The sequence below is a fragment of the Pseudoliparis swirei genome, chromosome 13, assembly GCF_029220125.1.
Source record: "Pseudoliparis swirei isolate HS2019 ecotype Mariana Trench chromosome 13, NWPU_hadal_v1, whole genome shotgun sequence".
NCBI classification, from domain to species: domain Eukaryota; kingdom Metazoa; phylum Chordata; class Actinopteri; order Perciformes; family Liparidae; genus Pseudoliparis; species Pseudoliparis swirei.
Genome location: NC_079400.1, coordinates 1618510 through 1645029, shown reverse-complemented (window position 1 = coordinate 1645029; position 26520 = coordinate 1618510). Strand labels below are relative to the sequence as shown.

Sequence of the window (26520 nt, the reverse complement as noted above, 5' to 3'; positions counted from 1 at the left end):
ACCACTGTCTAGGTGCACGCGTCGCTCATCAGGCCCGAACGATCGCAGAATCATATAGAGGAGTTACTGATCTCCGCCTCCTCTCCCCTTAACTCGGTCTCGCCCGCCGAGTTTCCTCTCCCCTCAAGCGTAAGGCGAGGATACCGTGACCGGGGCCGTTCGTCAGAAGAGAGGCCGGGCATCGTGACCCGTGGACCCGTGTCCTCTCCAGTGCGACAGATTAGCAGCGGTGACGCGCTGCGCCTGGCGCCGACGTGCTTTTACGACAGTTTGCTACACGTCTGTCATTAGAGCACGATTATTTCCCTCAATAAAGTACCCGGTGTGAGCCGACTCGCACCTCAAACCTTTCCCCCCCTCTCCATCTCTCCTCTCCCGTCTCGTTCCCCCCCCCGCTCCTCTCCTCCCCCGGTTTCCCCTACACGAGAAGACTGCGGCGTGCCTTTTCTTTCCGTCTCCCACCCGAGGCGACCGAATCGGTTCACGTACGCGTCTCTCTTAACAGGTGAGGTACATGTCCTGTGTCACTTCCTGTTTACTCCCTTGCTGCAGAGTTTGCGTCACTGTGAGGGGGATTTGCAAATAACTCCTTCAGTAGCATTTTACAGGTATGTTTTTTTAATTACAGCTTTTACAATCATGATCAATATTACCATATTATATTCAATTATCATCACTACTCTCCAATAATAGGAATTTAAATCATAACACTTTCAAAATGTACACATACAAGTAGCATATCTTTAATGTCCATAATTTAAAACATATTTCCTTTTTCAACCTAAAATGAAATTACAGTCAGTCTTAAAACTGAGTATGAAATGAACATACCGTTTAATACACACATACATACTGTACATACATACATACAATAGCAGTTATCATAAAAAATGATAAAAATAAAACACACACATTTTACAAAGTGCTGACCCAAGCTTTCACATCATTAGATGATTGATATCATGATGTTCACTCTAAATTGGTTGATTTTGGCATGCATATTAACAGAAATGCTTAATTCTTTTTTTTTCTCCCACTTTAAACAGGATTTCGTCGTAAAGCACTTTGCTCATCGTCTCATCGTCCATTCTATTCACATTTGTGCATCTCATGTCTGTTATGGCTTAAGAACATACAATTAATTTCCCCGTGTACAGTCGTATTCTCCCTTCGCACCGCGCTCTACCCAGACTCTAATGTATTGTTGTACTAGCCAGAGGATGATCAGTCGAAATCATAGTAAGGTCACCTGAAATGATGTGTGACGGTGTTTCTTTCTCTTGATCTCAACAGGAATGCAGTTTTACATTTTAAAAACTATAAATTCATTGTGTCAATATTGCCATCTCACACTCAAAAACAGAAGATGTATTCACAATAGGTGATGGTCACTTTCTACAGGCCACTTTCTACAGTCAAACAGCATCATGCCACAACTATGGATCAAGATGGGGTGAGAGAGAGAGAGAGATGGATTAACACACATTCACTCATTATGTTTTTTTTTTTTTAAGAAACCATTTACTCAGTGTCTTTGATTCTTCGAGAAATCTCTCTCAGATGTTCTTAGATCATCTTTTAGTATCCATTTTTTATATTTATATCCTTCGGGTTTTTTCTCCAAAAATGTGTTTTTCTTCCCGTGGATTAGAATAGAGGTGTGGCTCTAAAAGAAATGGAATAAAAAGACAGAAGAACCGTGAAAGCTCCCGCGGATATGAGATGTGTTCACACAGGCTATATTTAACCACAAACACAATCATCAGTCAGGTTATTTTTCCTCACCTGGTGTGCTTATCTTTTAGCAGGAATATGTTCTCACGGACCCCGACTCTCCTCTAGGACCTACTGAACGAGAAAAGGAGGTCATTCGTAAATAAAACTCACTGTGGAACTATGAGACAAGCATTTCTATGTCAGTGCAGTAGTTCAAACTGGATCACATCATTGAAACACTGGAAAACTGCAAATTTAATTCCATATATTTTGTCATTTTTCCAGATGGCTCCTTTAGCTCTCACTATTGGGGGGAATAGTGTTGAGATCTGCTACTGAAAGCCCATCGTATGCTCACTGAGGACATTATTTTTAATAACAAACACTATTCTATCTTTGGGACTCAGATGAAAAAACTGCGAATGTAGAATCACCACTGATTTGGACACCAATGAAAAAATATTGCATTATACATCATGTTCCCTCAACAGTAACCATACCCGAATAACACCCTCATTTGTCACATATTTTAAATTTAAATCTGCAATTTATATTTTTGTGTTAATTTGAGTGGAAGATCAGATTTGTATAAATACTGAGCTTGGACGTTTATTTTGAAATAAGACACTGGTTATTGTCTTGCTTTGCGGTGATTTTTGGCCTTATTTATTCTCCATGCTAAATGTCAGCAGTGGCTCTTTAACTAAATCCTAAAATGTTAACTATTTTCACTTAAAAATATATAACGTAACACAAATGTGCATGCAGTACCGTCTTCTGCGTCACACATTTCAATTTAAATATTCTGACTTTGTTCGTGTCATGGTGTGACTCATAATTTCACAATGCACTTCTTCTCTCTAACACGTGTTGAAACAGTTAGAACCCCCGGCGGAGCGTCGGCCATGTCCGTTGAGACATCTCCTCACCTTCGCTCTGAACTTTTCTCAGAGTGACGGAGGGGGTCGAGATGGCGGAGGCGCGGAAGTTGGCAGGTAATGTTTCTGAGGAGTCTGAAGTCATGCCGCGGAGGTCCTTCTCTCGAAACATCTTCCTCCAGGACGGTGACCGTGTGAAGGTTTTCATGCCGTCCTGTAGAAACAAAGCGATACAGACCGCCTTCTCAGTGGAGGATATTATTATTCATTATGCATGAGTGGATTTCTATTTCTCAACATATATATTATGTAGAATCTTTAATTTTTTAAAATCTATAATACATATTTATTTGAAGAAAAACAAATGTAATTGTCATTTCTTATTTGCACACACCCCATGAAACGTTATCTGCAGTATGAAGTCATTTCTCAGTCCCATTTTTATCATTTTGGTGAATGGTGTGACAGACCACATCATTTCTACTCAAAAAACTATAATACTAAATTTGGTTTTAGACATTTATTTACATGTATCTAGCATTGTATTCAGATATTTCAATGCCTTTGTGAACTTATGACTTTTGGTAAACCAATTTCAAAACAGTTCGTCCACATGAGTAAAGGTGTGTTTTCACAAGAGATATGAAGAATAAAAAAAAATCGAACTTCAATTTTCAGCATTAGGGCCATATTTTTTTTACACTTGTGCCTGAGGACAATTGTGCCTCATTATATAGAGAGCTGAGATTGTTTTGGAATTTTGATGTAAAACACATGGGTATGTGTCATATGCAAAAGCCTTTAAAAGGTGAATTTAAAATTGTTTTTAAAATCGAGAAAATGACAAAGACGTCTGGCATGCCAACAGTTCGCCAGCAGTGGTGCATGCAGTGACGTCATGGCTCTCTTTATAAGAAAGACAGATAGTCTGTTATTTTACAACTACGAGGACATTATCCTGTCTTTACAAAAGGCCAAAATAGAAAAGTTTGGATCAAAAGCTCGATTAAGTGAACCCGTCTTATCCACGGTGGTTACGGTCGTCACACATCCCCGCCTCCTGGCAGGAGTGATGCTCTACTGACGGCCTGCTTTGTCATACCTCATCTGGTCTCCTCTCGGTTCCCATGGTGATGAGAGCATTGTACTCCTTGTCTAGGAGCTGCCTTGCCTGCAGAGGCACAATTAAAGATTAGGATTATCTTGGCATTAGGCAAACAGAAGGCGTGGCAATGACAACTTCCAACAACAGTTGTGGGATCACGACAAGTTGAGAATGATGATGGTGTGCTGGGGAGTACCTGTGTGTTCTGGTTGGGCATCTGGAGGAGGAGGGCCAAGTCTGTGTAGTCAAAGGTGTCATCTAGTGCCAGGAGGGCCCCATGCACCCCGCTTTCTAACAGGTTGTCAGCAAACTCTTTCAGACCGATAGACTGCACCCAACACATCACTCGCTCATTGGACCACACCATTACGTCTTTGGAGAAGGACACAAAATGCATTTATTACCACGGACACAAACGAGCCAAAAGCTTTGATATCATGCCATAAAAATAAGATGTGGTGATTAAAAACAGAGGCCTCACCTTGGCTCTGCTGCTGACTTTCATCCCTCCTCCTCTCCAGCTCCTTCCTGTCATAGTTCAAGCGCTTCAAGCACATGATTCCATAGTGAAGACTCACCCTGTACGAGAGATGGACACATGGCTCTAGTTTTATATACCAACGAAGAAGTAGAGGGATAATGTGTATAAGTGTCCGGTTTTCAGACCTGTGGAAACTGTCCACCATCTTCAGCTGGCCCCTCAGTTCTTTCTTGGTGAGGTGATCAAGCATACGGGCATCCACCAGCGATTCCATGAAGTAGGAGCGGTACTGGGGCAGACCCAGGCTGGGCAGCCACTCGTTGCCCACCCACTCGTGGTTCATGTCTCCATAGGCCAGGATCTGGAGGACAGAGGAGAGGTGAGGAGAGTCCCGCTGTCCTCACTGTGCTCTCCAGAGACACCACAGTGCTGGAGATCTCTGCTGGTTCCTTTTTAGAGATATTCATAATTGTTAGACTGTACGTTAGAGTTGGACCATAATGGTGTTTTATGACAGATTGGTAGCACTTTCTAACAATGCACCCTTTAGAAAGGGTTCATAAGCAGTTCATAATGCCTTTTATAGTGTTAATACATATTATATCATGTTTCCTTATTTAAACATTAACTTTAAGAGTTAAGAGGGATGTAATGTGCTGGGTTTTAGCAAACTGCTATTTTCTATCCTTGGCAGGTAGAATAAATGTAATAATGCTTCACAGATTAGTTATAAACCATTAATAAGAACAACTTTGGGTTTGCCTGATTATAGAAAATCCTCTTTTAATATGAAATTGTTTTGTCATTTTTATTAGGCATTAAAGTGTTTGAACACCCAGCCTGTGATGGACTGTTTAAACCACTTAAGAGACTTCCAGGTGCATTAAAGCAATATCTAAATAGAGAAAGAAATGTCTACATGCTGACATTAAAGTTGTTATAAAGCATGAGCAACTTTTGGGTACCTGGCATTTCCAACTTAGTACTCAGACAGAGTCACAGCTAAGGATCAGCCTTAACAATTAAAACGTTGGTAATATTATCTGAGTTGTTCTCTGTGCTAAACCTTCTGGTTTTCGTTTTAACCATTTGATGAGGGACATATTTACATATTTGGAAACAGGCTGAGCCGCAGTATGCACCCTTGGTTCTTCAAGAGGAATATTCTACACGTGGAACAAGTTCACAGTTTGCTTGCCTGGGTCCAGACCTCTGAATCCACGACTACACCTAGAAAACTATTTCTCATATCAGGAAACCAGTTTACATCCGCGTGACGGAATCATAGATTATGTGGGCATACGAGTTATCGGATCACATTTGTGCAATAATAGTGTTATAATAATAATTTAGGTTGGTGGATAGTTTTCTTATTTCTTCAGATCCCAAAGTGTTATCCTGAGTGTTTGAATCCGTTCCACTTGACCGAACACAGGACTAGTTAATATGTTTAAAAGAACAACTCACCTGGTCCCAGCTAAACTCGTTCTGCTCCTTGTGTTTCAGGCAGAAAAGAAATGGAAGAGAAAAGGGATAGAGAGTTGCAAAGTGGAGGACAGATTACCAGGGGGTAGGTAGTGTGATTGTGTGCGTGTGTGTGTGTGTGTGTGTGTGGTTGTGTGTTAAGATGGATCAAGAAACAATGGAAAGAAGAGAGGGAAGGCAGAGGGAGGAAAAGTTGTGTTAGTGAGTGAGAATTAGTTGGAAAAACACTACATCAAAACAGATTGTGAGGGAGCAGTCAGGGAAAGATGTAGCCAAACATGCCTAATCAGAGACAAAGAAAAAGAAACAAAAGCTTATCAATGTGAGACCTTTGGTCAAGTTGTTCAGAATTATGACGTTAAAACATAAACAAAGCATTATATTACATGCCTAAAAACAGAAATGAATGTCAACGTGTTTGTATCAGAACAGTTATTGAGTGCAACACCAATAAAAATAGATGAAATCCCTCAAATATTGAATTATCTGTTGTCCTGAAGTGAACTCTTCTTACTGGCTTGGTGGTCGCAGCGAGAGACTCCAGCTCAGCGTGGGTCATCCAGATGTTACTGGTCGACTGTAAACAAATATAATATTAGTCTTGTGAATTTGTTAATGTCTCACCTGTGTGAGCAAATGATTCATGAGCTGATGTTCAGAATGACATCATGCCATTTCTTTCACTTACAGAGTGAGTGCTTGCAGGTGCCGATGGACTCGTGAGGGAGACCATTTCCTGGATGGCCAGACGGAGCTTGAGCCGGTGCAGCGGGTTGCTGATGCCGATCTCCCGCTGGATCTCCGTGTCCGACAGGTTGGCCATGATGGCGCCGCTCTTCACGTTGGCGCGGCACGCTGCTACGTACCACGCAGGCATCCCGACCCACAGCTGGACGAGCAGAGGGAAGATGTGAACGGCAACACCCGGAGCAAATATGCAAGTGTTTGAGTGTAACTCTTGTTGCACACAGACTATGTAGCCGTACCGCTAACCCGATGGCATTCATACGATCACACCCCTACCCCGGAGAGTTATCCTTGGGAAGATGCTGGGTGTCTATGTCAGCGCATCAGTGACAGGGGGCAATAACGTACCTCGAGCCAGGTGACGACGGTCGGGCCGTCCCAAGAGGCGAAGGGAAGCCCCTGGCGACACGCCTCCTCTAACAGGTCGTGTCTTGCAAGGAAAGTGGAAAAGATAACGATAAATGTTTTCATATCTCACTTTACCATTGTCTCTTTTGTAATAGAAAATCACATTCATACACTCTGTCATATTCATTGAATGTATTTTAACTCTAAATCTGTCCTTCTGGTCACATGACATCTATTGTTCTGTCCATCCTGGAGAGGGATCCTCCTCTGTTCTCTCCTGAAGGTTTCTTCCCTTTTTTTCCCCCTGAAGGGTTATTTGGGAGTTTTTCCTGGTCCGATGTGAGGTTTTGGGGCAGGGATGTCTATGTGTACAGATTGTAAAGCACTCCGAGACAAATTTGTAATTTGTGAAATTGGGCTATACAAATAAACTGAATTGAATTGAATTGAATTGAATTGTACTTGAGATGTTAAATACCATCATTTTTGTACCTTGCAGCACCAAAAGGGCAAATCTTTATTAAATGATTTGGTAGACAAGCCCCCCGCCCAGGCCTGGTTAGTGCCTTGCTCTACAAGCGGCACCTGGCTGAATGGTGGGTTCAAGAATCTGTGAATATCATAATATTATATATATATATATATATATAATAATAAATGAGTCTTCTCACTTCTTTTTGCTGCGGCGGTCTTTCTCCACTGTTCCAGTCCCAAGTTTTTGCAGGCCTAGCGGGTCAGCTGAACCCAGGTCGTCGGAGGGTGTGGAGGCTGGAAGGGTCAAAGGTTAAATATAATAATGATTTCGTGAATCCACCTCACTGTTGATTATTTTATCTCTAAACAGATATATTTGTCAGTCGGCGACAAACAAATAGCGAAGTGAAAGAGTAGTGTTCAATCACAAACCCAGTGAGGAAGATTCACGCCCGTGTGCGCCGATCCTCCCCTTTTCCTTTTTGCCAAAAAGACGACCAATAGACGACTTTATGCTTTTCTTTTTGCTGGCTTTGTGGAGGGAATCCTGGCTAGCAGTGGTAGAACCGTCCCCGGAGAGACTAAACAGACAGATAAAGGAGAAACAGGAAGTGAAATCAACAGACACTGAGCGAATCCGAGGGCTAGTTTGTTCGCCAAATAAACTATTTCTGAGAAAAACCTTCTTGAGAGTACCTGCGAAATTCCCGGAGGTCATCGAGGCCGGCCCCCGGGTGAGTGTGCGTCATACGGTCCAATCGTAGGGCTCGAGGGACAGAAGGAGGGTTGGAGTCAATCAGGGCGAGTGCTCTGCATTCTTCTCCATCTTTGCTATTCTGCAGGGTGAAAAGAGATGTGTGAATTTGCACGGGGTCTTCGTAAATGATCCTCATTTGAAGCGCACATGAGACTTCGACACAGTACCTGTCTGTCCGTCTCCCTGTGGGGGGAATGCGGCAGGCGGGGGGTGGAATGTCCAGAGCTGGGCGGTGAGGGAGACGCCAACGTAGAGGAGGTGAGAGAGGGAGTCATGTACCCCCTGCCGACGCTGTCCCGTCCGCCCAGAGAGGAGGGGGGGAGAGGGGCGTCGAGGGCCACGCTGCTGACCCGGCTCTCGATCTCTTCTGCCCGGAGTTCGGTGCTTTCTTTTTCCTCTTGAATCAGCCTTGGAGGAAAGGAGAACAGATATGTATACATCAGGGTGATCAGAATGCCTCACTCAATCATGTTAGGTGTAGGATCAAATATGAGTTGTCCAAAAGGCTCATAAAACTCACTTAATCTCCTTGTTGATGGCCTCCAGTTGCTCCTGTAGCATGATGGCCAACGTCTGGACATCGGTCTGTCCGCTGGGAGAGAGCAGCTCCGATCCGAACAGGGTCTCTCTGTCGTCCTCATCGTCAGAGCAGCCGTCCCCGCCGTCGTAGCCGGGGCCGAGCATACTGCCGCTGTCCCATTCTCCGTACTGGAAAGAGGGGATCATTCAGGGGACTCGTCCTCCGAATAACCAAATCATATCGACGGCATCATCGTTATCGCAGTGTGAAATCCACACCTTGTTGTTGTCGTCTCGAGCCCCCCAGCGGCCTCGGTGCGTGCGCCTGACCACCACGCCGCTGGAGTTGCTGTAGCCGGACGGGAGCGAGCCTCCGCCCTGGGGGTAGCGCAGCTCCGAGGCGCTCCCTGGGAGAGATCTTCGGAAAAGGGTGGAGGGAAGTGAGCTCACGCTGCCGGCCCTACGGCGAGATGCACAAATAATGTGTTGCGTTAGCACTTGAAGATGACAATGTCCACATTTTTCCCGGGTGAACAATCATGACATTATAACACAGAGGTTTTCCTGAAAAAAAGAAAGAAAATGCATTAAGAAATGTTATTAAATTAAATAAAGCATACGTATGCTACTTGCATTCTTGTTAGCCAGAAAAACACCCTCAAGGTGTCGTATAAATAATGACTTTTTTAAATAGATTTTAGTGAAAGTACATGACAATTTAATGGGCTGTAAACACACGTTTGTGCTCCGAAAGGTCTGTGTACATAAAGTGTCCCATGGGAGTATTTGTTTTCTTTTGGGCATTTACTAAATGTGTGTTCAGTGTGGCTCACCTGGAATATGAAGAAGAGCCCGGCCGGCCTCTCAGTTGATCCAGCTCCACTTGGATTCGCTCCAGCTCAGCCAGGAGCTGTTCCTAAAGCGCGGAGGAAAACAGACACAACTTGGAACACATCGTTTGCAAAACATCTCGTTTCTTGTTTGTATGAATAAGCAGAACTTTTACGAACTGAGCAAATTGTGACACTGGATTGAAAGTCAATATCGTTAGCGAAACGATGAGAATGAGAATCTAATGTTACGCATAAATAAAGCTGTTAAAAGTTGGACCATGCACAAGATAACAATACAAATGGCCTTGAGCTCTCACTCACAGGACATGAGATTAAAATATTAAAATAGCTGAAAGAGAGATGTTTGTAAGTTTACGGTACAAAAGGCTAAAAAAGGGATTAAAAGAAGATGTATTTCTGTTGTAGGAGTCCAATTATGGAATAATGTTGAAATGGATGTAAGAATGGAGAACTCCTTTTTGGTTTTCAAGGGAATTATTTATAAAACAATTCTTGAGTTATAAATGCGATTGAAACGTATTTATATGGAAGATGTATGTGGAAGTATGTCTGTGTGTATGTGTATACATATGTATATATATATATATATATATGTATGTGTATGTATGTATATATATAGTTTTTTCTTTTATCTTTATTTGATATTAATTTTCTGATTTATTTGATATTAATATATAAGCATTTTTTACTTCTACCTATACCTTTTCAGTCTTTCTGTTTTGTATATTATATAGAATAATATTGTATTCTATTTGATTTGATTGACTGAATAAAATACACAACAACAACTACACAACAACAACAAAAGGTGCATACCTTATTAGCTATAAGATCATCTTGGATTTTCTTCATATTGGACAGTTCCTCGGAGAGAGCGTTCTAACAGAGCAAAAGAATATATACAAAGTTTCCGCCACTTTTTCTTATTTTTCATTATATTAAAAAATACTAATCCGTCTCCTCGTTACCTTCTCCTCCAGCGCCGCCATCCTCTCTTTGAGGTGGAGCTGCAGTCTCTCGTTGGACTCAGACAGAAGCTTGTCCACCGTGTCCGAGAGGCGTTTGTTGTGTTCGTCGTTCATCTTTTCCCTCTGCCTCGCCTAGAAGGAAACATAAGAGAGGAGCTCAGAAACGGATAACAAACTCTCCTCCTGCTTCCCGTGGGAGCTGTAGCCTCGTAGAGGACACATGGACGGTGTTACCCTCTGCAGCTCCTGGTTCTTCTCTTCCAGTTGAGCTTCCATTTGCCGCAGTCGCTCCTCAAAGTTTCCATGGCGCTCCTCGGCCTAAATAGGAAGAAACAGAATTTCCAGATGATTCCACAAGTTTATTTCTGATGCATTGAGAATATATTTGCATAGAAGCGTGAGGATTTTTATTCAAACAAGACATGGTGATCAATAGAGGCTATGGCAGCAACTGTACAGTGTTAAGGCAACTGTACAATGAGCACCGTCTTTAAATGTTACGATCAGCCCATCAGGGGTTCTGGTCAGGAAGGAACAGGAAGTGATCGCACAGACTCAGAGTACCTTGTTGAGCGCAGCAACCCGTTGGGCGAGCTGGGCCTCGATCTCAGGCAGAGTCTCTGCCCTCTGCAGGGTCTGCTGCAGCTTCTGCTTGGCTTCATCCAGACGCTCCTGCAGCTGTCGGTTCTTCTCTTCACTCTGGAGACACACACAAAAACACACATGTACAGTTTATGTGAGTAGAGGTCTGATAGAAAATATGTGTTACATCTATATGTCTGTTATGATGGCACTTGCGTGCAAAATACATTTGGGTATTTTTAAATATTACAATAACACTTCATCCACAAGAGCTGGCTTGTTTTGTTCATATTTTATTTGCCCTGGTCCTCACCTGTCTGTGCAGTGATTCCTTGCTTGCCAGCTCATTTTCCAGCTTGTCTTTGATATCATGAAGAGAAGTCGCCTCCCTCTGGGCGCTGAGGTACCTGCATTCAACACCAAGACACCATTTAATTATTAGAGCTCTTGATCAATACAGAAATATGTATGTGATTATACGCGATAGTGGCAATTGATTAATTCAGTTGTTCTCTTACTGTCAAAATATCCAAAATCCAGATGGAGGATACTCTGGGTTAACCATCATTTTAAATTGCTCATCCGGGTTCCCTTCAGTTATAACTCAGCTCACAACATTTCATTTTTACAAACAGCAGCAAGGGTTTTCCCCCCTTGAGGTAAAACAGAACCAGTTCTATTGCTCCTGCCTGCACACATTAGTCAGGGTTTGCTCCTTCGCAATTCCCGGTATATAATATAACACGTAATAAAAATGAAAAATGTGACTCGAACTACTAATTTCCCATCTTAAATCCTTGCTTTCCAACAAACTGTGCCACAAAGTCAAATTGTTTGCTTTTCGCTCAGCTGCATTCTTAATAAGAAAGTAATGCAAATGTTATTATGTAAAATAATCGTACTGTCTAAAGAACATATGCTTCCTCTGCTCTATTCATTACAGCTGATGTATGACATTCTGCTTCCAAATGAAAAAAAGGTGTGAGTCTTGACTCTTTACTAAAACTAAGAATAGATTCCTTAAACTCAGCCACGGTTACCTGCGTTCTAGTGTTGTGATCCTTTCCTCCATGTCCTCCCTTTGGCAAAGGGCCTAGAGGAAGCACACATGTGTCATTAAACAAGAGGATGTGCAATTCAGGCTTTCATTACATAGATGAGATAACGGTTCTTATTACACATTGATGTGATAACTAATGGCTGGATAAGAGAAAGAGGAGCACATCAGAGTTTGTGGATGGCCTGCATATAGTATTTAAATACTCCAAGAGTCGACTTAAAATGTTGTCTGCGTTTATTTTAGACTTCTGTATCTGCAGTTACGCCATTATCAAAATACATCAACAACCTAACATATAACCATTGTGCTTAAATATATATTGAGAGCCCGGGGAATTGAGGGAGCACAGTTCTTGGCTAGGAGGACACAGAACGGCCCTACAGACCTCTTTCACTTCCCTTTGGAGCTTCTGATTGGCCTCCTCTGACTTCGTCACCTCCCTCCTGGCGGTCGCAAGCTGCTCCTCTATTTCCCCAACCTGACATGAGACCACGAAGGGACACGAGATGACACAGATTGAACCTGCGTGAGTCCGTGTTCACGGCCACAGCACCAAGTGTAAATACACACGACAAGTGATTCATTGAAAATGTCTGTCTGGGTAATGTAAGACTCTTAAAAAGCAGCACTGACTTAAGCGTAACATGTTGGGAGTCTGAGGCTTCTAGAGCTCAGTAAAAAGACAGAATGTGCTTCTTTTCAGTTTTTTATTCATAATTGTTTGTAATCATCTGAACAGAAAGTCAAATTTGTTTAATTTGTGTTATTTTGACATAAATACTTTTGTATGTACCACATGTCAAACAGTGGTAGATACAATGGAGGCTATTTGAAGCACATGCAATAACTTAACTGACCACAAGAGGGAAGAGGGAGACTAGTAAATGTACTGTACATAGATCCCCTCCTTCTTGGGATTATACTGCTGGAAATACTTGAGAAATAGATTCACCATAGTCCATTTTTGACTCAATACACAGAATATTCTTTTGAATAATAGCAAGAGTTCATGATATAAACTTGTGATGATACTACTGAGCACATTCACTTGTATTCCTATACTTGAGGAGATCCTCATGGCTACATCTAGTGCAAATACAACCCGAATCTTAAGAAAATCAATCACACTTTGTGCAAGTGTGCTGATTGATAGTGAGAAATAGTTATCGTTAGCTAGCTATTTCTCTCTGTTCCCAGTCGTGATGCTAAGCTAGGCTAAACAGCTGCTGTCTGTAGCTTCATATTTACTACAGTCAGCAGCCGATTAGCTTAGCTTAGCATTAAGACTGGAAACAGCGGGAAAGAGCGAGGCCGGTTCTGCTCAAACACCAAAGTGTAGTAGGTTGTGTTCCCCAAAGCAGGAGGCTAACTGTTCCTGTATCGATCAGCACTTACCTCAAAGCCTCCCTTCACCGCTTATCTTAGCTATAAACGTATAATAAAGATAGCACAAATGCCACCAGACAGGTGTATAGAACCACACACTCACCTGCCGGCACATGAGGGCCAACCTCTCCTTCAGCTGGGAGAGCTCAGATCTCTGCCTCTCTATTTCTGCTTCTCGCTGCCTCTCCAACTCACTGTCCTCCAGGCCGGTGGAGGGACCATTGGGTAGTCGCTGGAATGATGATAATATAATAAAGAGAGTGATGAAGAAGGATAACCAGTTAGAATGAAATTAATGTTGTAGCGTAAACACATGGCGTGTAGAACCGATCATTCTTAAAGTTAAAGTCAAACATTCACCAAAACAACCAAGAGGCATAAAACCCTCTCTTACATCTTTCCCGCCGTCCGCCCCTTGTTGACGTCTTTTAATTTGGTCTCTTAGAGAGATCACCTGGAAAAGGGGAGACAAAATGGACAAACGCAACACAAATGAATGTTGTTGCGTCACACCGAGCATCCTCGAGGGCCAGAAAACCATTTGCATTGAACTTCACCTCTTGAGAGGAGGCAGCGAGTTGGTCCTCTAACGTGGACACCCTCTCGAGGGCCACGCGGAGCCTCTCACGCACCTACGGGGTACAGCAACGAATCACCATCATGTTGGTTATTATTTACAATTAAAGCTGCATGTGCCGATCAATCGGATCTGCTCAGACTCCATAAACTGTTCTTGACCATCCTGATATGATAGAAAGAGCAAGAAAACATTTGAAGGCGATAGAGTCATCAAACAGTTCATACGAGGCCAACACACTCACATGTGTACAGAACTTCTAGACAAAAGGTCCATACGGTATTTCTGTGCACTGCATTGTCATCTCGTTGATCCCACCTGCAGTATTTTGGTTGTGATCATCCTGATGATGAGGCTGATGGAATATATTCACCTACGTCTGTGTTTAAGAGCATTTTAATAATGGAGTCGATTTTTTAATCCTTTGTAAACTACTGGTTAGATAATAAGTATTGTGAGGCAATATGTCATAAAATCATATAGTTTTCAGTTACCCTTATACTTTCCTTGGCCCTGCTCGTCTTCCTCCTCCCAGTCTTCCTCCCACACTCTTGCTATGCCTCTCTTCTATGTTGGCGTCACAGAACGGCTCAACTGTGGCTCTTTTATTGCTAATTGAACAATTGCGCAACATATGTTTGCTCATGTGGAGTCAGACCCTATGGTTGAACATTCACGTTTCACATGTTGATTGGCAGGCTGTTCCATGTGAACTCAAGAGATGTTATTCATGAATATTTGGCCAATGTAGATTAGTGTAAAGCTGGAAATGTCCTTGTATTTTAGCAGAATTGTTTCAGGTAAACGACGACTTACGATCATTGGGTTTCAAGTACGAGCATTAGTGCGTAAATAATGACTATTTCCACCAGATAGCTGCTAACTTGGGTCTGTCTGCCCATTTTTTTTAGTTCACTGATATAAAGCTACCTTTTTTCTCTAAACTGTCACATTTAGCAGTTTGATAAGTCCCTGATGTGCAAAGCACGGGACGCCAGTTTGACCCACCTTCTCATCCAGAGCCTTGTGGTGCTCAAACAGAGACTTGAGGGCCTTGAGGACTTCCACCTCACTGGAGACCCCCGCCGGGGACTGGGCTTGTCTTTTCACCACCGTCATCCTCAGACTGCGCTCATGGCGGGATACCAGACACTCCAGGTGTTCCAGCAACAACTACAGGAGCCAATGGGTTGGAAGGAGACAGGCAGGCGGCAGGAGAATGTTTTGAAGGATGGAGACACGTACGATGAGGAGAGAAAAGAGAGTAAGAGACAGAAACAGAGAGGACAAGGTAAGAGAAGTCAGAAGGACAAGGAAGGTCCAGAGACGATGCAGAGGAGTAAACGGTTTTAAGAGTGACAATGAGATAACATTGAGAGAAAAGAGCACCTGGTTGCAAAAAGGGAGTCACAAAAAACAAGGAGTCACAAAGAGATCATGTGGAGTAGAAAGAGGAAGAGAAAAAGGGGAAAGGAAGTCCAGAAGCAAAGGAAAGTGTCACACCCACACAACCACAAAGGGTGAGGAAGATTACACAGAGGCTGTTACAGTGCTAAGAAGCAAAAACATCTTACACGTGTGTTGTTCCTCTCCGCCTTGAGCTCAGAAATCTCCTCCTCCCTCTCCAGAAGCTGCTCCCGGCAAACGTTCAACTCTTTAGTCAACACGGTAAACTCCTGCGGATCACACAAGCTGCGTTCAGGGGCAACGAAAACACACCGTTCAAACGTACGGGTTTAATAGTTACACGTAAGCGGTCTCTAATCAGCTGCTTGAGCGGCCACGAGAGTTTAAAAAGCACACAGGATCATCCAGCACATACACATCTAGACCCACACATCTAGACCCACATACACATCTAGACCCACACATCTAGACCCACACATCTAGACCCACATACACATCTAGACCCACACATCTAGACCCACACATCTATACCCACATACACATCTAGACCCACACATCTAGACCCACACATCTAGACCCACATACACATCTAGACCCACACATCTAGACACACACATCTAGACCCACACATATATACCCACATACACATCTAGACCCACATACACATCTATACCCACATACACATCTAGACCCACACATCTAGACCCACATACACATCTAGACCCACACATCTAGACCCACATCTAGACCCACACATCTATACCCACATACACATCTAGACCCACACATCTAGACCCACACACATCTAGACCCACACACATCTAGACCCACACACATCTAGACCCACACATCTAGACCCACATACACATCTAGACCCACATACATCTAGACCCACACATCTATACCCACACATCTAGACCCACACATCTATACCCACACATCTAGACCCACATACACATCTAGACCCACACATCTAGACCCACACATCTAGACCCACACATCTAGACCCACACATCTATACCCACACATCTACACATCTAGACCCACACATCTAGACCCACATCTAGACCCACACATCTAGACCCACACATCTAGACCCACACATCTAGACCCACACATCTAGACCCACATACACATCTAGACCCACACATCTAGACCCACATACACATCTAGACCCACACATCTAGACCCACACATCTAGACCCACACATCTATACCCACACATCTATACCCACATACACATCTAGACCCACACATCTAGACCCACACATCTAGACCCACACATCTAGACCCACACATCTAGACCCACACATCTAGACCCACACATCTATACCCACACATCTATACCCACATACACATCTAGACCCACACATCTAGACCCACACATCTAGACCCACACATCTATACCCACATACACATCTAGACCCACACATCTATACCCACATACACATCTAGACCCACACATCTATACCCACATACACATCTAGACCCACACATCTATACCCACATACACATCTAGACCCACACATCTAGACCCACACATCTAGACCCACACATCTATACCCACACATCTATACCCACATACACATCTAGACCCACATCTAGACCCACACATCTAGACCCACACATCTAGACCCACACATCTATACCCACATACACATCTAGACCCACACATCTATACCCACATACACATCTAGACCCACACATCTAGACCCACACATCTAGACCCACACATCTATACCCACACATCTAGACCCACACATCTATACCCACACATCTAGACCCACACATCTAGACCCACACATTTATACCCACACATCTAGACCCACATACATCTAGACCCACACATCTAGACCCACACATCTAGACCCACACATCTAGACCCACACATCTAGACCCACACATCTAGACCCACACATCTATACCCACATACACATCTAGACCCACACATCTAGACCCACACATCTATACCCACATACACATCTAGACCCACACATCTAGACCCACACATCTAGACCCACACATCTAGACCCACACATCTATACCCACACATCTATACCCACATACACATCTAGACCCACACATCTAGACCCACACATCTATACCCACACATCTATACCCACACATCTAGACCCACATACACATCTAGACCCACACATCTAGACCCACACATCTATACCCACATCTAGACCCACACATCTAGACCCACACATCTAGACCCACACATCTAGACCCACACATCTAGACCCACACATCTATACCCACACATCTAGACCCACACATCTATACCCACATACACATCTAGACCCACACATCTAGACCCACACATCTAGACCCACACATCTAGACCCACACATCTAGACCCACACATCTAGACCCACACATCTAGACCCACACATCTAGACCCACACATCTAGACCCACACATCTAGACCCACACATCTATACCCACATACACATCTAGACCCACACATCTAGACCCACACATCTAGACCCACATACACATCTAGACCCACACATCTAGACCCACACATCTAGACCCACATACACATCTAGACCCACATACACATCTAGACCCACATACACATCTAGACCCACACATCTAGACCCACACATCTATACCCACATACACATCTAGACCCACACATCTAGACCCACACATCTATACCCACACATCTAGACCCACACATCTAGACCCACATCTAGACCCACACATCTAGACCCACATACATCTAGACCCACATACACATCTAGACCCACATGCACATCTAGACCCACACATCTAGACCCACACATCTAGACCCACACATCTATACCCACACATCTAGACCCACACATCTAGACCCACATACACATCTAGACCCACACATCTAGACCCACACATCTAGACCCACATACACATCTAGACCCACACATCTAGACCCACACATCTAGACCCACATACACATCTAGACCCACACATCTAGACCCACATACACATCTAGACCCACACATCTAGACCCACATACACATCTAGACCCACACATCTAGACCCACACATCTAGACCCACACACACATCTAGACCCACACATCTAGACCCACATACACATCTAGACCCACATACACATCTAGACCCACACATCTAGACCCACATACACATCTAGACCCACACATCTAGACCCACACATCTAGACCCACACATCTAGACCCACACATCTAGACCCACATACACATCTAGACCCACACATCTAGACCCACACATCTAGACCCACACATCTAGACCCACATACACATCTAGACCCACATACACATCTAGACCCACACATCTAGACCCACATACACATCTAGACCCACACATCTAGACCCACATACACATCTAGACCCACACATCTAGACCCACACATCTAGACCCACATACACATCTAGACCCACATCTAGACCCACACATCTAGACCCACACATCTAGACACACATACAGATCTAGACCCACACATCTAGACCCACATACACATCTAGACCCACACATCTAGACCCACACACACATCTAGACCCACACATCTAGACCCACATACACATCTAGACCCACACATCTAGACCCACACACACATCTAGACCCACACATCTAGACCCACATACACATCTAGACCCACACATCTAGACCCACACATCTAGACCCACACATCTATACCCACACATCTATACCCACACATCTAGACCCACACATCTAGACCCACACATCTAGACCCACACATCTAGACCCACATACACATCTAGACCCACACATCTAGACCCACACATCTAGACCCACACATCTAGACCCACATACACATCTAGACCCACACACACATCTAGACCCACACATCTAGACCCACATACACATCTAGACCCACACATCTAGACCCACATACACATCTAGACCCACATACACATCTAGACCCACACATCTAGACCCACATACACATCTAGACCCACACATCTAGACCCACATACACATCTAGACCCACACATCTAGACCCACATACACATCTAGACCCACATACACATCTAGACCCACATACACATCTATACCCACATACACATCTAGACCCACACATCTAGACCCACATACACGTCGGACCCTATGAGACCTCATACCTCCATCTGCCTGATGGATGGTGGAGGTCTGGATGGTGGAATATGCCGACTACCAACTCTTCATCCACTCTGTCATCTTCATTGTGTTGTTCCTGTGTTTTAATGTGTGTGTAATGATTCCTTCTGGTCACATGACATCTATTACACCTGTCCATCCTGGAGAGGGATCCTCCTCTGTTCTCTCCTCAAGGGTTCTGACCTTTTACCCTGAAGGGTTGTTTGGGAGTTGTTCCTGATCCCATGTGAGGTCAAAGGTCAAAGGTCAGGGATGTCTATGTGTACAGATTGTAAAGCACTCTGAGGGGAATTTGTAATTTGTGAAAATGGGCTCTACAAATAAACTGAATTGAATTGAATTGTTACTGTGAACATGAAATGGAGTTGGCTGCACTTATATGCATAACCAACCGCCTTCCAGGAACACATTGGGTAGAACATGTGAGACCAGGTTGCAGGGAAACATAGAGATGACGTAAACCTCCATAACAACCATGTAAATCACTGACACCTTTCCCAACGCCACTCTCTCTCTCTCTCGCTCATATTTATGTGTGAACATGCATTTGTGGATGGATTACATCCCGCTGTTACACAATGAGACCCCCAAAACACATCATCGCCATATCATTTGCAAGTCCAGCGTAACGCTTTAAAAGGAACGCAGACTGGATGGAGCGTCTTCCAAGACGTTCTCCAACAACACTGATGAGACAGTGACGGATGGAACGCTGATCCACGGTCGGTGGTTTCTTTATGTCTCCATAAAACACCTTTGAAGCCTTCGAGTGTGAGACAATTGTTGTTTGTGAGAGTGACAATGATGTGCAGATGTTTAGAGTCAGGATTACCTGCCTTTTGATTCATGAACAGCTGAAAGAAGACATATGAATTATATATCTGTTTGCCTGGAGAATGGGAGAGAGAAAGAGCCAGAAAGAGATCTATGCAGATGGTTACTCAGTCGGCCTTTGGCTGCCGGCCGTATGGGATTGTGTCTTGTTTGGATAGGGGTCAGCTTCTCACTGGGCTGCTCTTGGCCCCATTATTGAGTCCTTGTTATTTCACTCTCTCTGTATTGGCCTTCATTCTTATTTTAAATACATTTATTACTCTATGTTGTAAAAGTTTGCATGGAAAATTATTTGCAGGTTTTGTACATAATCATCAGAAATACATTCAAATGAAATTCAGTAATGTACCTCTTGTACAAATACTAAAATGATGGAGTTCACGGATGTTACTCTTTGTTGAAATAGCATCACACAGGTAATTAGAGCTGCACATAATGATTATTTGTATTATTGATTGAGTAAATTATTAACAGTTAGTCTATCAAATATAAAAAGAATATTCATAAATACTTGGAAGCTTCAAATGACTTGTTGAGTTACACCAACAGTGCAACACATATATACATGTTCAGTTAACTAGACAAGACAAAGAAATGCAGCAACTTTCTTATAACAAATTACTTAAACAATAAATCAATCATCAAAAGAGCTGCTGTCTTTTTCCTGTCAATCATCTGGATTATTCAACCACTTGTTTCACTCCAGGTGAAAATTAAATGTCCGTTTGGTTCTTGTTTTGTTGTCTTTGGTATTTTAGGAGAAAATATAGACCACAATAATACATTCTATTTTAATTAATTCCATGGGGTTTTATAATAGTAAATACTTCTTGTAATGAGCACACATGTGTTATTATAATGATAGTATGTAGGCACAATGTGCTTGAACTTATGACAATGACAATATCTCCTGATATTGGATTCATGCGAGTCACAATCTTTATCAAAAAGCAGCCTACGTAAAGAAGGAATTTGGCTGAATTTGGTAAATTTGTCACATTTTACAGATGTTACGCTGTTTGTGTTAGAAATGTAGGATAAATTCTTAAAATTCCAATTATTAATAATAAGCAATTTTCCAACATAAAAGTAAAGATAATTCATAGAAAGTCAAGTACTTGTTTAAATGAAGCTGAAACCCTTAACATATGAGCACTAAGAACATAACAAAATAAAATCTGACCACTCAATGAGAATAAACTCAATAAATGCAACTTAGACTAAACAGCCAGAAGATGAGAGGAACATGAACCTTGATGAGTGAGGACATCTCTGAAGATGCAGATGGAGAGGTATTTAACCTCCACGTGTTACCATCGCTCTGCACGAGGCTTACCGTGCGCCGGCTTCACGATGACACACACTCTGAATAAAGCACTCGTACATAACGCCGAGAGCACAGAGGATACACAATGTGATCTCAAACGGAAGAGCGTTCCACCTAACACACTTCCATCAGCCAAAAAACACACTTTCACTTCCAAACCCAGGCTGATTCCTCTGCACACACACACACACACACACACACACACACACACACACACACACACACACACACACACACACACACACACACACACACACACACACACACACACACACACACACACACACACACACACACACACACACACACACACACACACACACACACACACACACACACAGTTGTACCTGCGGCAGGGCGATAGACAGCTGCCTCTGAAGCGACTCCTTTTCGTGGCCGAGCTCTCGGAGGCGGAGCTGAGCCGTGCCCAGGCAGTCCTGCGTGTCCCTCAGGTTCTCCAGGAGCCTCTCCCTCTCGGTCAGCATGTTGACCATGAGCGACTCCAGGTTCCCCGTGCTGCCTCCCTCGTCTCCCCCGGTCTTCGCCTCCCTCCCGCTGAGCCCTCCTGCTCCTGCTGCGCCGTCGCCTCCTGCCCCGGCAGGCGAGGAAGGGCCCCCGCCGGTCCCACTTCGCCCATCCTCAGAAATGGTGGGCATCACCTCACACATCATCATGAGACCCTGACGTAGTGTGTCGAGTTAATGAAGAAAAGTCGACTGGATTGTGCGTGTGCCAAAGGTCTGTCCTCGCGCCTTGGGGTTTTATGAGCTCGTATTAAAAGTTTGATCTACAAAATATAAATCTTTACATCATCGGTTTTCCAAAAATATCATTCCTTTGGTTTGCATATCGTCCTCTGTCGCCTTTATGTCATTTCTTTGCTGACTCGCCTTCCTTTATAACATCCCAACCTGTATGCTATATGATCAGAGTGCTTGTGTGTTCCTGTGTTATGCAAGAGGAAGGAGCATCTTCGTGGACGCCATGCTGTGGGCGGCTGCGACTGGCGGAGGGTGAGGGAAGAAAGGGGTTATGGGGGAAGGACGGGATGAGAGAGGGCCGAAGCTCCTGAATAGTTTCCACGAGGCAGAGCTCCTCACAGCACCGGGCGTGAGAGCTGAAAAAGAGAGCAGAGCGTTGCGTTAGATCCCCCTCGATAAACATCAGCGTGCATGTAGGAAATGAGAAGAGTGAGCGAGTAGTTTGAGAAATGTGATCGTAATTCCCGTCGAACGTTTCCAAGTAGCATTTCTGACTGAATAAAGAATATTTCAACTCAAAACACAATATTGTGATCACAAATCTAATGAATTAGGAATTCTGCATCTCTGCTTGTACATCCACTGTGAACTTTTAGATATCAGGTGACAGTGAATGAAATGAAAGAAGTGTTTGAGTAGAATACATAGTGAGAAATGCAACTTGAGATACAGTAGCCTATGACTTGATGAGACAAGAAGCAAACGGTTCAACTTGCTGCACGCAGTTCTTTAAGGATATATATTTATATTTCTTGTCGACAGAGGAAGGTTGAGACCACTCTCATGGCTGTCTGTTAAACATAAAGCTATACGACCAGCAACCAGTTAGCTTAGCACAAAGAATAGAACCAGGCAGGTAAACTAGCCTTGTTCTGTGAGGAGGTCACACAACATGCCTCCATCTCATTAACGTTGTGTGTGATGTGGTTGAACAGGTGGCTTTGGGCCGGACTATTTCTTGGCCAGGAGCAGTGACTTTATGAATAATTCCAAGTCACGATGAGACGTCAATAGTAGGCTATAGGCTACCCCCCGGAAGACTACATGTTGTCGCATTTACTCTCAGTTATGGTTTTCTTTCAAAAAATGACGGATAAAGTTGTGTCAACGTTGCACAAAACCAGGATCGCTGTTTACACCTGTTTCCAGTTGCCAGGCTAAGCTGAGTTAAGCTAAGCTAAGCTAATCAATCCTGGCTGTAGCCTTTGAGTATATTCAACAGACTGATATGAGAGGGAAAAGCTTCCCATCCAACTCATGGAAAGAAAGGGAAAAGTGCATTTCCCAAAACGTCAGATGATGTGAATTGAGTTTAAAAAATATCATCTTAATTATTTAAGTAAGAAAACAAGTTACATTTCTTTTTGTTCTTTGTCTTTCTTACAGATATATCATTGCGATTCAGTTGTGTTATAATTGTCCTGTTTTTTTTAAATTGCCTTTTTAACTGGATACGGTCTGTGTCTCAGACTGCAAACTCTTGCCAAAATGGTATGGATTCAGGCAATCAGCATTATTATAGCGCCTCATGTGCCTCTTCTTTCCGACCATATTCTTCACTGTCTAGTCTACGATACTCAGGGGCTCGCACTGGCCTTTATACTTTTAAGTGGTCTGGACTGATTTAGAGCCTCGTGCAGGCTTCTGGACGTCAGTGAGACGGGGCAGAGCTATAAGGAACGTCTTTGTCCATCAAAATATCATCCATTTTGTGAATCAAACACATTTAGCAAACAGCCTTCAGCAACACTGAAAACAAGTCTTGCCAGTGGTCTTTTTGTTATTACATGGACGTCCCAGGACTTGAGATGGGGACTGCTTGCTGGTAATTGGAGGCCTGATTCAGCTCTAAATGAGCTCCTCATGCTGGTGAGCTGGCTAGCGTACTTGGCGAACCTCACTGCATGTCCCACTGAAAGCCAACCCCCCTCCTTTCCCCCTCCACTGATGGATAATAACGGATGCAAGAGTTCCTCAATCTGATCTCTTTTTTTAACTCACAGTTAAGACATATTTCAAGCAACGAAGAAGACGTCATGTGATCACAATACACCCCAAATATCCTCCTGAAGTGCATGTGTTTCAGGACCGCGGAAACACTTGAAATAGTCGTATTTCTCCCACTCATCTTGGGATACTCGCCATTACCAGCAGCTCTATTAGCTCAGCAGGGGCAACACAGAACAATTACTGCAGACTACTGTATATACAGTAATAGTTCACTGTGTTCCTATGTGTCACGTGACGAGTCCGTGCTGGGAAAACAGAAGCCTTCAGTGCTGGAGTCCTGGTTCAGGAAACATAACTGTGCAACCTGCAGTTTTGACTGAAGCGTCAGCTGAGGGGTCACTGGGCTGCAGGACCTGTGTATTTATGAGTGTGTGTGAGAGTCAACTAGAGAACCACCCAGCTCAGAACATGTCTGGTGCATCACGATGCCGCCGTAGACGTGTTACGCCATAACACTACAGCTTTATGAGCATTATTGAGACCGTTTCTTTGAGCGGTTGCCCTTCTTGCTCCCATAGAAATCAGCGGAGTGAGCATGGGCACTGGCGGAGGAGCAATGAGCCAGCCTGCGATAACACGCTTCTCTATCGTAGAGCTACACTGCAGCTGCACTGGATTCATTGGTGTAATGGGTGGACTCATGTCACAGTGTCAACACACTGGAATCGATTGAGTGTGTGTGTGTGTGTGTGGGGGGGGGGGTTTCATATTATGATTGCCATCATCATCATCACTACCACCACCACCACCACCACCATCTCCATCATCATCATCATCATCATCATCACAGCTACACTGAATCCTGCCTGTAGCCACCGAACCCGGAGTGGACGGACCGGCTTCACACGGTTTCTACATCACCGATTAGGACAAGGCACCAATTAGTGCATCATGTAACTAAAACAAAATACACTGAGCATTAAGGGTAAAGTGTGTGTGTGTGTGTGTGTGTGTGAGAGAGAGACAGAGGTGGAGAGAGCAGTAACACACCGCTCTCCTCCACCAGACACCAGGGCGGGGGAGAAGGTGGTTTGCCACCGACAAAAAGAACTGTAAAAAAAAAAAAAAAGGCTTTTTGCGATCGTTTTTGTTGCATCCGGTTTGACGACCTGGTCAAGCCCCCCCCCACACACACACACACACACGGCGAAATAATGCACGCACGCCGGATGCATAACAGACTTTGCATTTAAATAGCAGCAGAGCATATAGCGTCCCATAATGACCGCCCCCCCCCCTTCCCCACCCGCCCCACTCTTCCTCTCTTCCTCTCTCTCTCTCTCCTAATACCATGAAACAGTACCCCCTGGCCAAGAAACGCATCATTGCAATCGATAAGTGATTGTCGGCAGCTGGGTAGAGAGGGAATCGAGGCTCTGGGATCTCTGGACGGTAACGCGCTTTATTCGCGCTGGCATCCTCCCGGCGCACTGGGCGGATGAGGGAAACGAGCCTCTCCAGATGACAGCTCTGTGGCTGTATACCTCAATCTCTGGATGTATGGAGGGAAGACCAGTCGTTGATATAGGCGCCAGAGCGCAGCACGAGCAGATGTATACATTCGTATAGTAAAAAAGAAAGAAAGAAAAAGAGAATAGAAACACCTTCGTGGTTGTGGGAAGGGGTTTCATTCCTGCATTGGCTCTTCGTGTTTTCAAATGCATTGAAGCAAACAGCAGGAAGACGAAGTTCTTCAGAGATCGACTGTGACTGTGGAAAGCATCACGTCAGGGAGATGGCTCAAAATGCACATCGCACATTTTCAGTGCTGGGCCTGCCTTGCTCAAGACCGTATGGAATTGTCGGCAACTCCATTGCCCCATGGCACGTATTGCCGAGCTGGGGAGGTTGCACTACAACAGCTCCTAACGGCAACGGGCTATAGTTACACAGCCGCGATGAATTACCAGCAACACATAGAAGGTCAATTTACAGAAGCATCTTATCGTCTGTCTCTCCCTCCCTCCATCACCTCGCCACTATGCACACGGGAGCGAGCACGCGCGCCCCAAATGAATCGTGCACACACCTGTCAATGCCCGACACTGACATAGTATATCTAATATAAGCATATTTGGGTTCAAAATTGTACATCCCCCCCCCCTCTCGTTCTCC

The 26520-nt window shown here is 44.0% G+C and overlaps 1 protein-coding gene across 3 annotated transcripts; it reads right to left on the bottom strand.

Moving 5' to 3' along the window:
- Positions 1-619: 619 nt before the first annotated feature.
- LOC130204023 (liprin-alpha-3-like) lies at positions 620-22613 on the bottom strand. Of its 3 annotated transcripts, none has more exons than XM_056430504.1 (31): positions 21982-22613; positions 15512-15613; positions 14946-15110; positions 13918-13992; positions 13755-13814; positions 13464-13592; positions 12360-12452; positions 11955-12007; positions 11228-11321; positions 10897-11031; positions 10567-10650; positions 10333-10464; positions 10181-10243; positions 9344-9426; positions 8790-8970; positions 8512-8699; positions 8159-8399; positions 7931-8070; positions 7667-7815; positions 7432-7528; positions 6761-6842; positions 6354-6554; positions 6180-6242; positions 5648-5674; positions 4366-4541; positions 4181-4278; positions 3896-4071; positions 3697-3765; positions 2646-2808; positions 1786-1848; positions 620-1666 (listed from the first exon to the last, which is right to left on the bottom strand). In XM_056430504.1, exons 1-30 carry the CDS (start codon positions 22306-22308, stop codon positions 1802-1804), a joined length of 3693 nt encoding a protein of 1230 aa, XP_056286479.1. In that variant the 5' UTR covers positions 22309-22613; the 3' UTR covers positions 620-1666; positions 1786-1801. The 3 variants fall into 3 exon arrangements, with proteins under 3 accessions (XP_056286479.1, XP_056286480.1, XP_056286481.1); XM_056430505.1 differs by having other exon boundaries at positions 1786-1845; XM_056430506.1 differs by lacking the exons at positions 620-1666; positions 1786-1848; positions 2646-2808; ... (2 more) ...; positions 4181-4278; positions 4366-4541 and having other exon boundaries at positions 4577-5947.
- Between the last annotated feature and the right edge of the window lie 3907 nt (positions 22614-26520).

What these genes read in the sequence shown, in the direction of transcription:
- LOC130204023 (XM_056430504.1), bottom strand. Translation starts at nt 22,308, where the DNA reads ATGATGATGTGTGAGGTGATGCCCACCATTTCTGAGGATGGGCGAAGT. An exon ending in CTCGAGACGACAACAACAAG is followed by an intron (nt 8,700 to 8,789) that starts GTGTGGATTTCA and finishes CCCTCTTTCCAG; the next exon opens with TACGGAGAATGGGACAGCGG. An exon ending in ACAGGGAGACGGACAGACAG is followed by an intron (nt 8,071 to 8,158) that starts GTACTGTGTCGA and finishes TTCACCCTGCAG; the next exon opens with AATAGCAAAGATGGAGAAGA.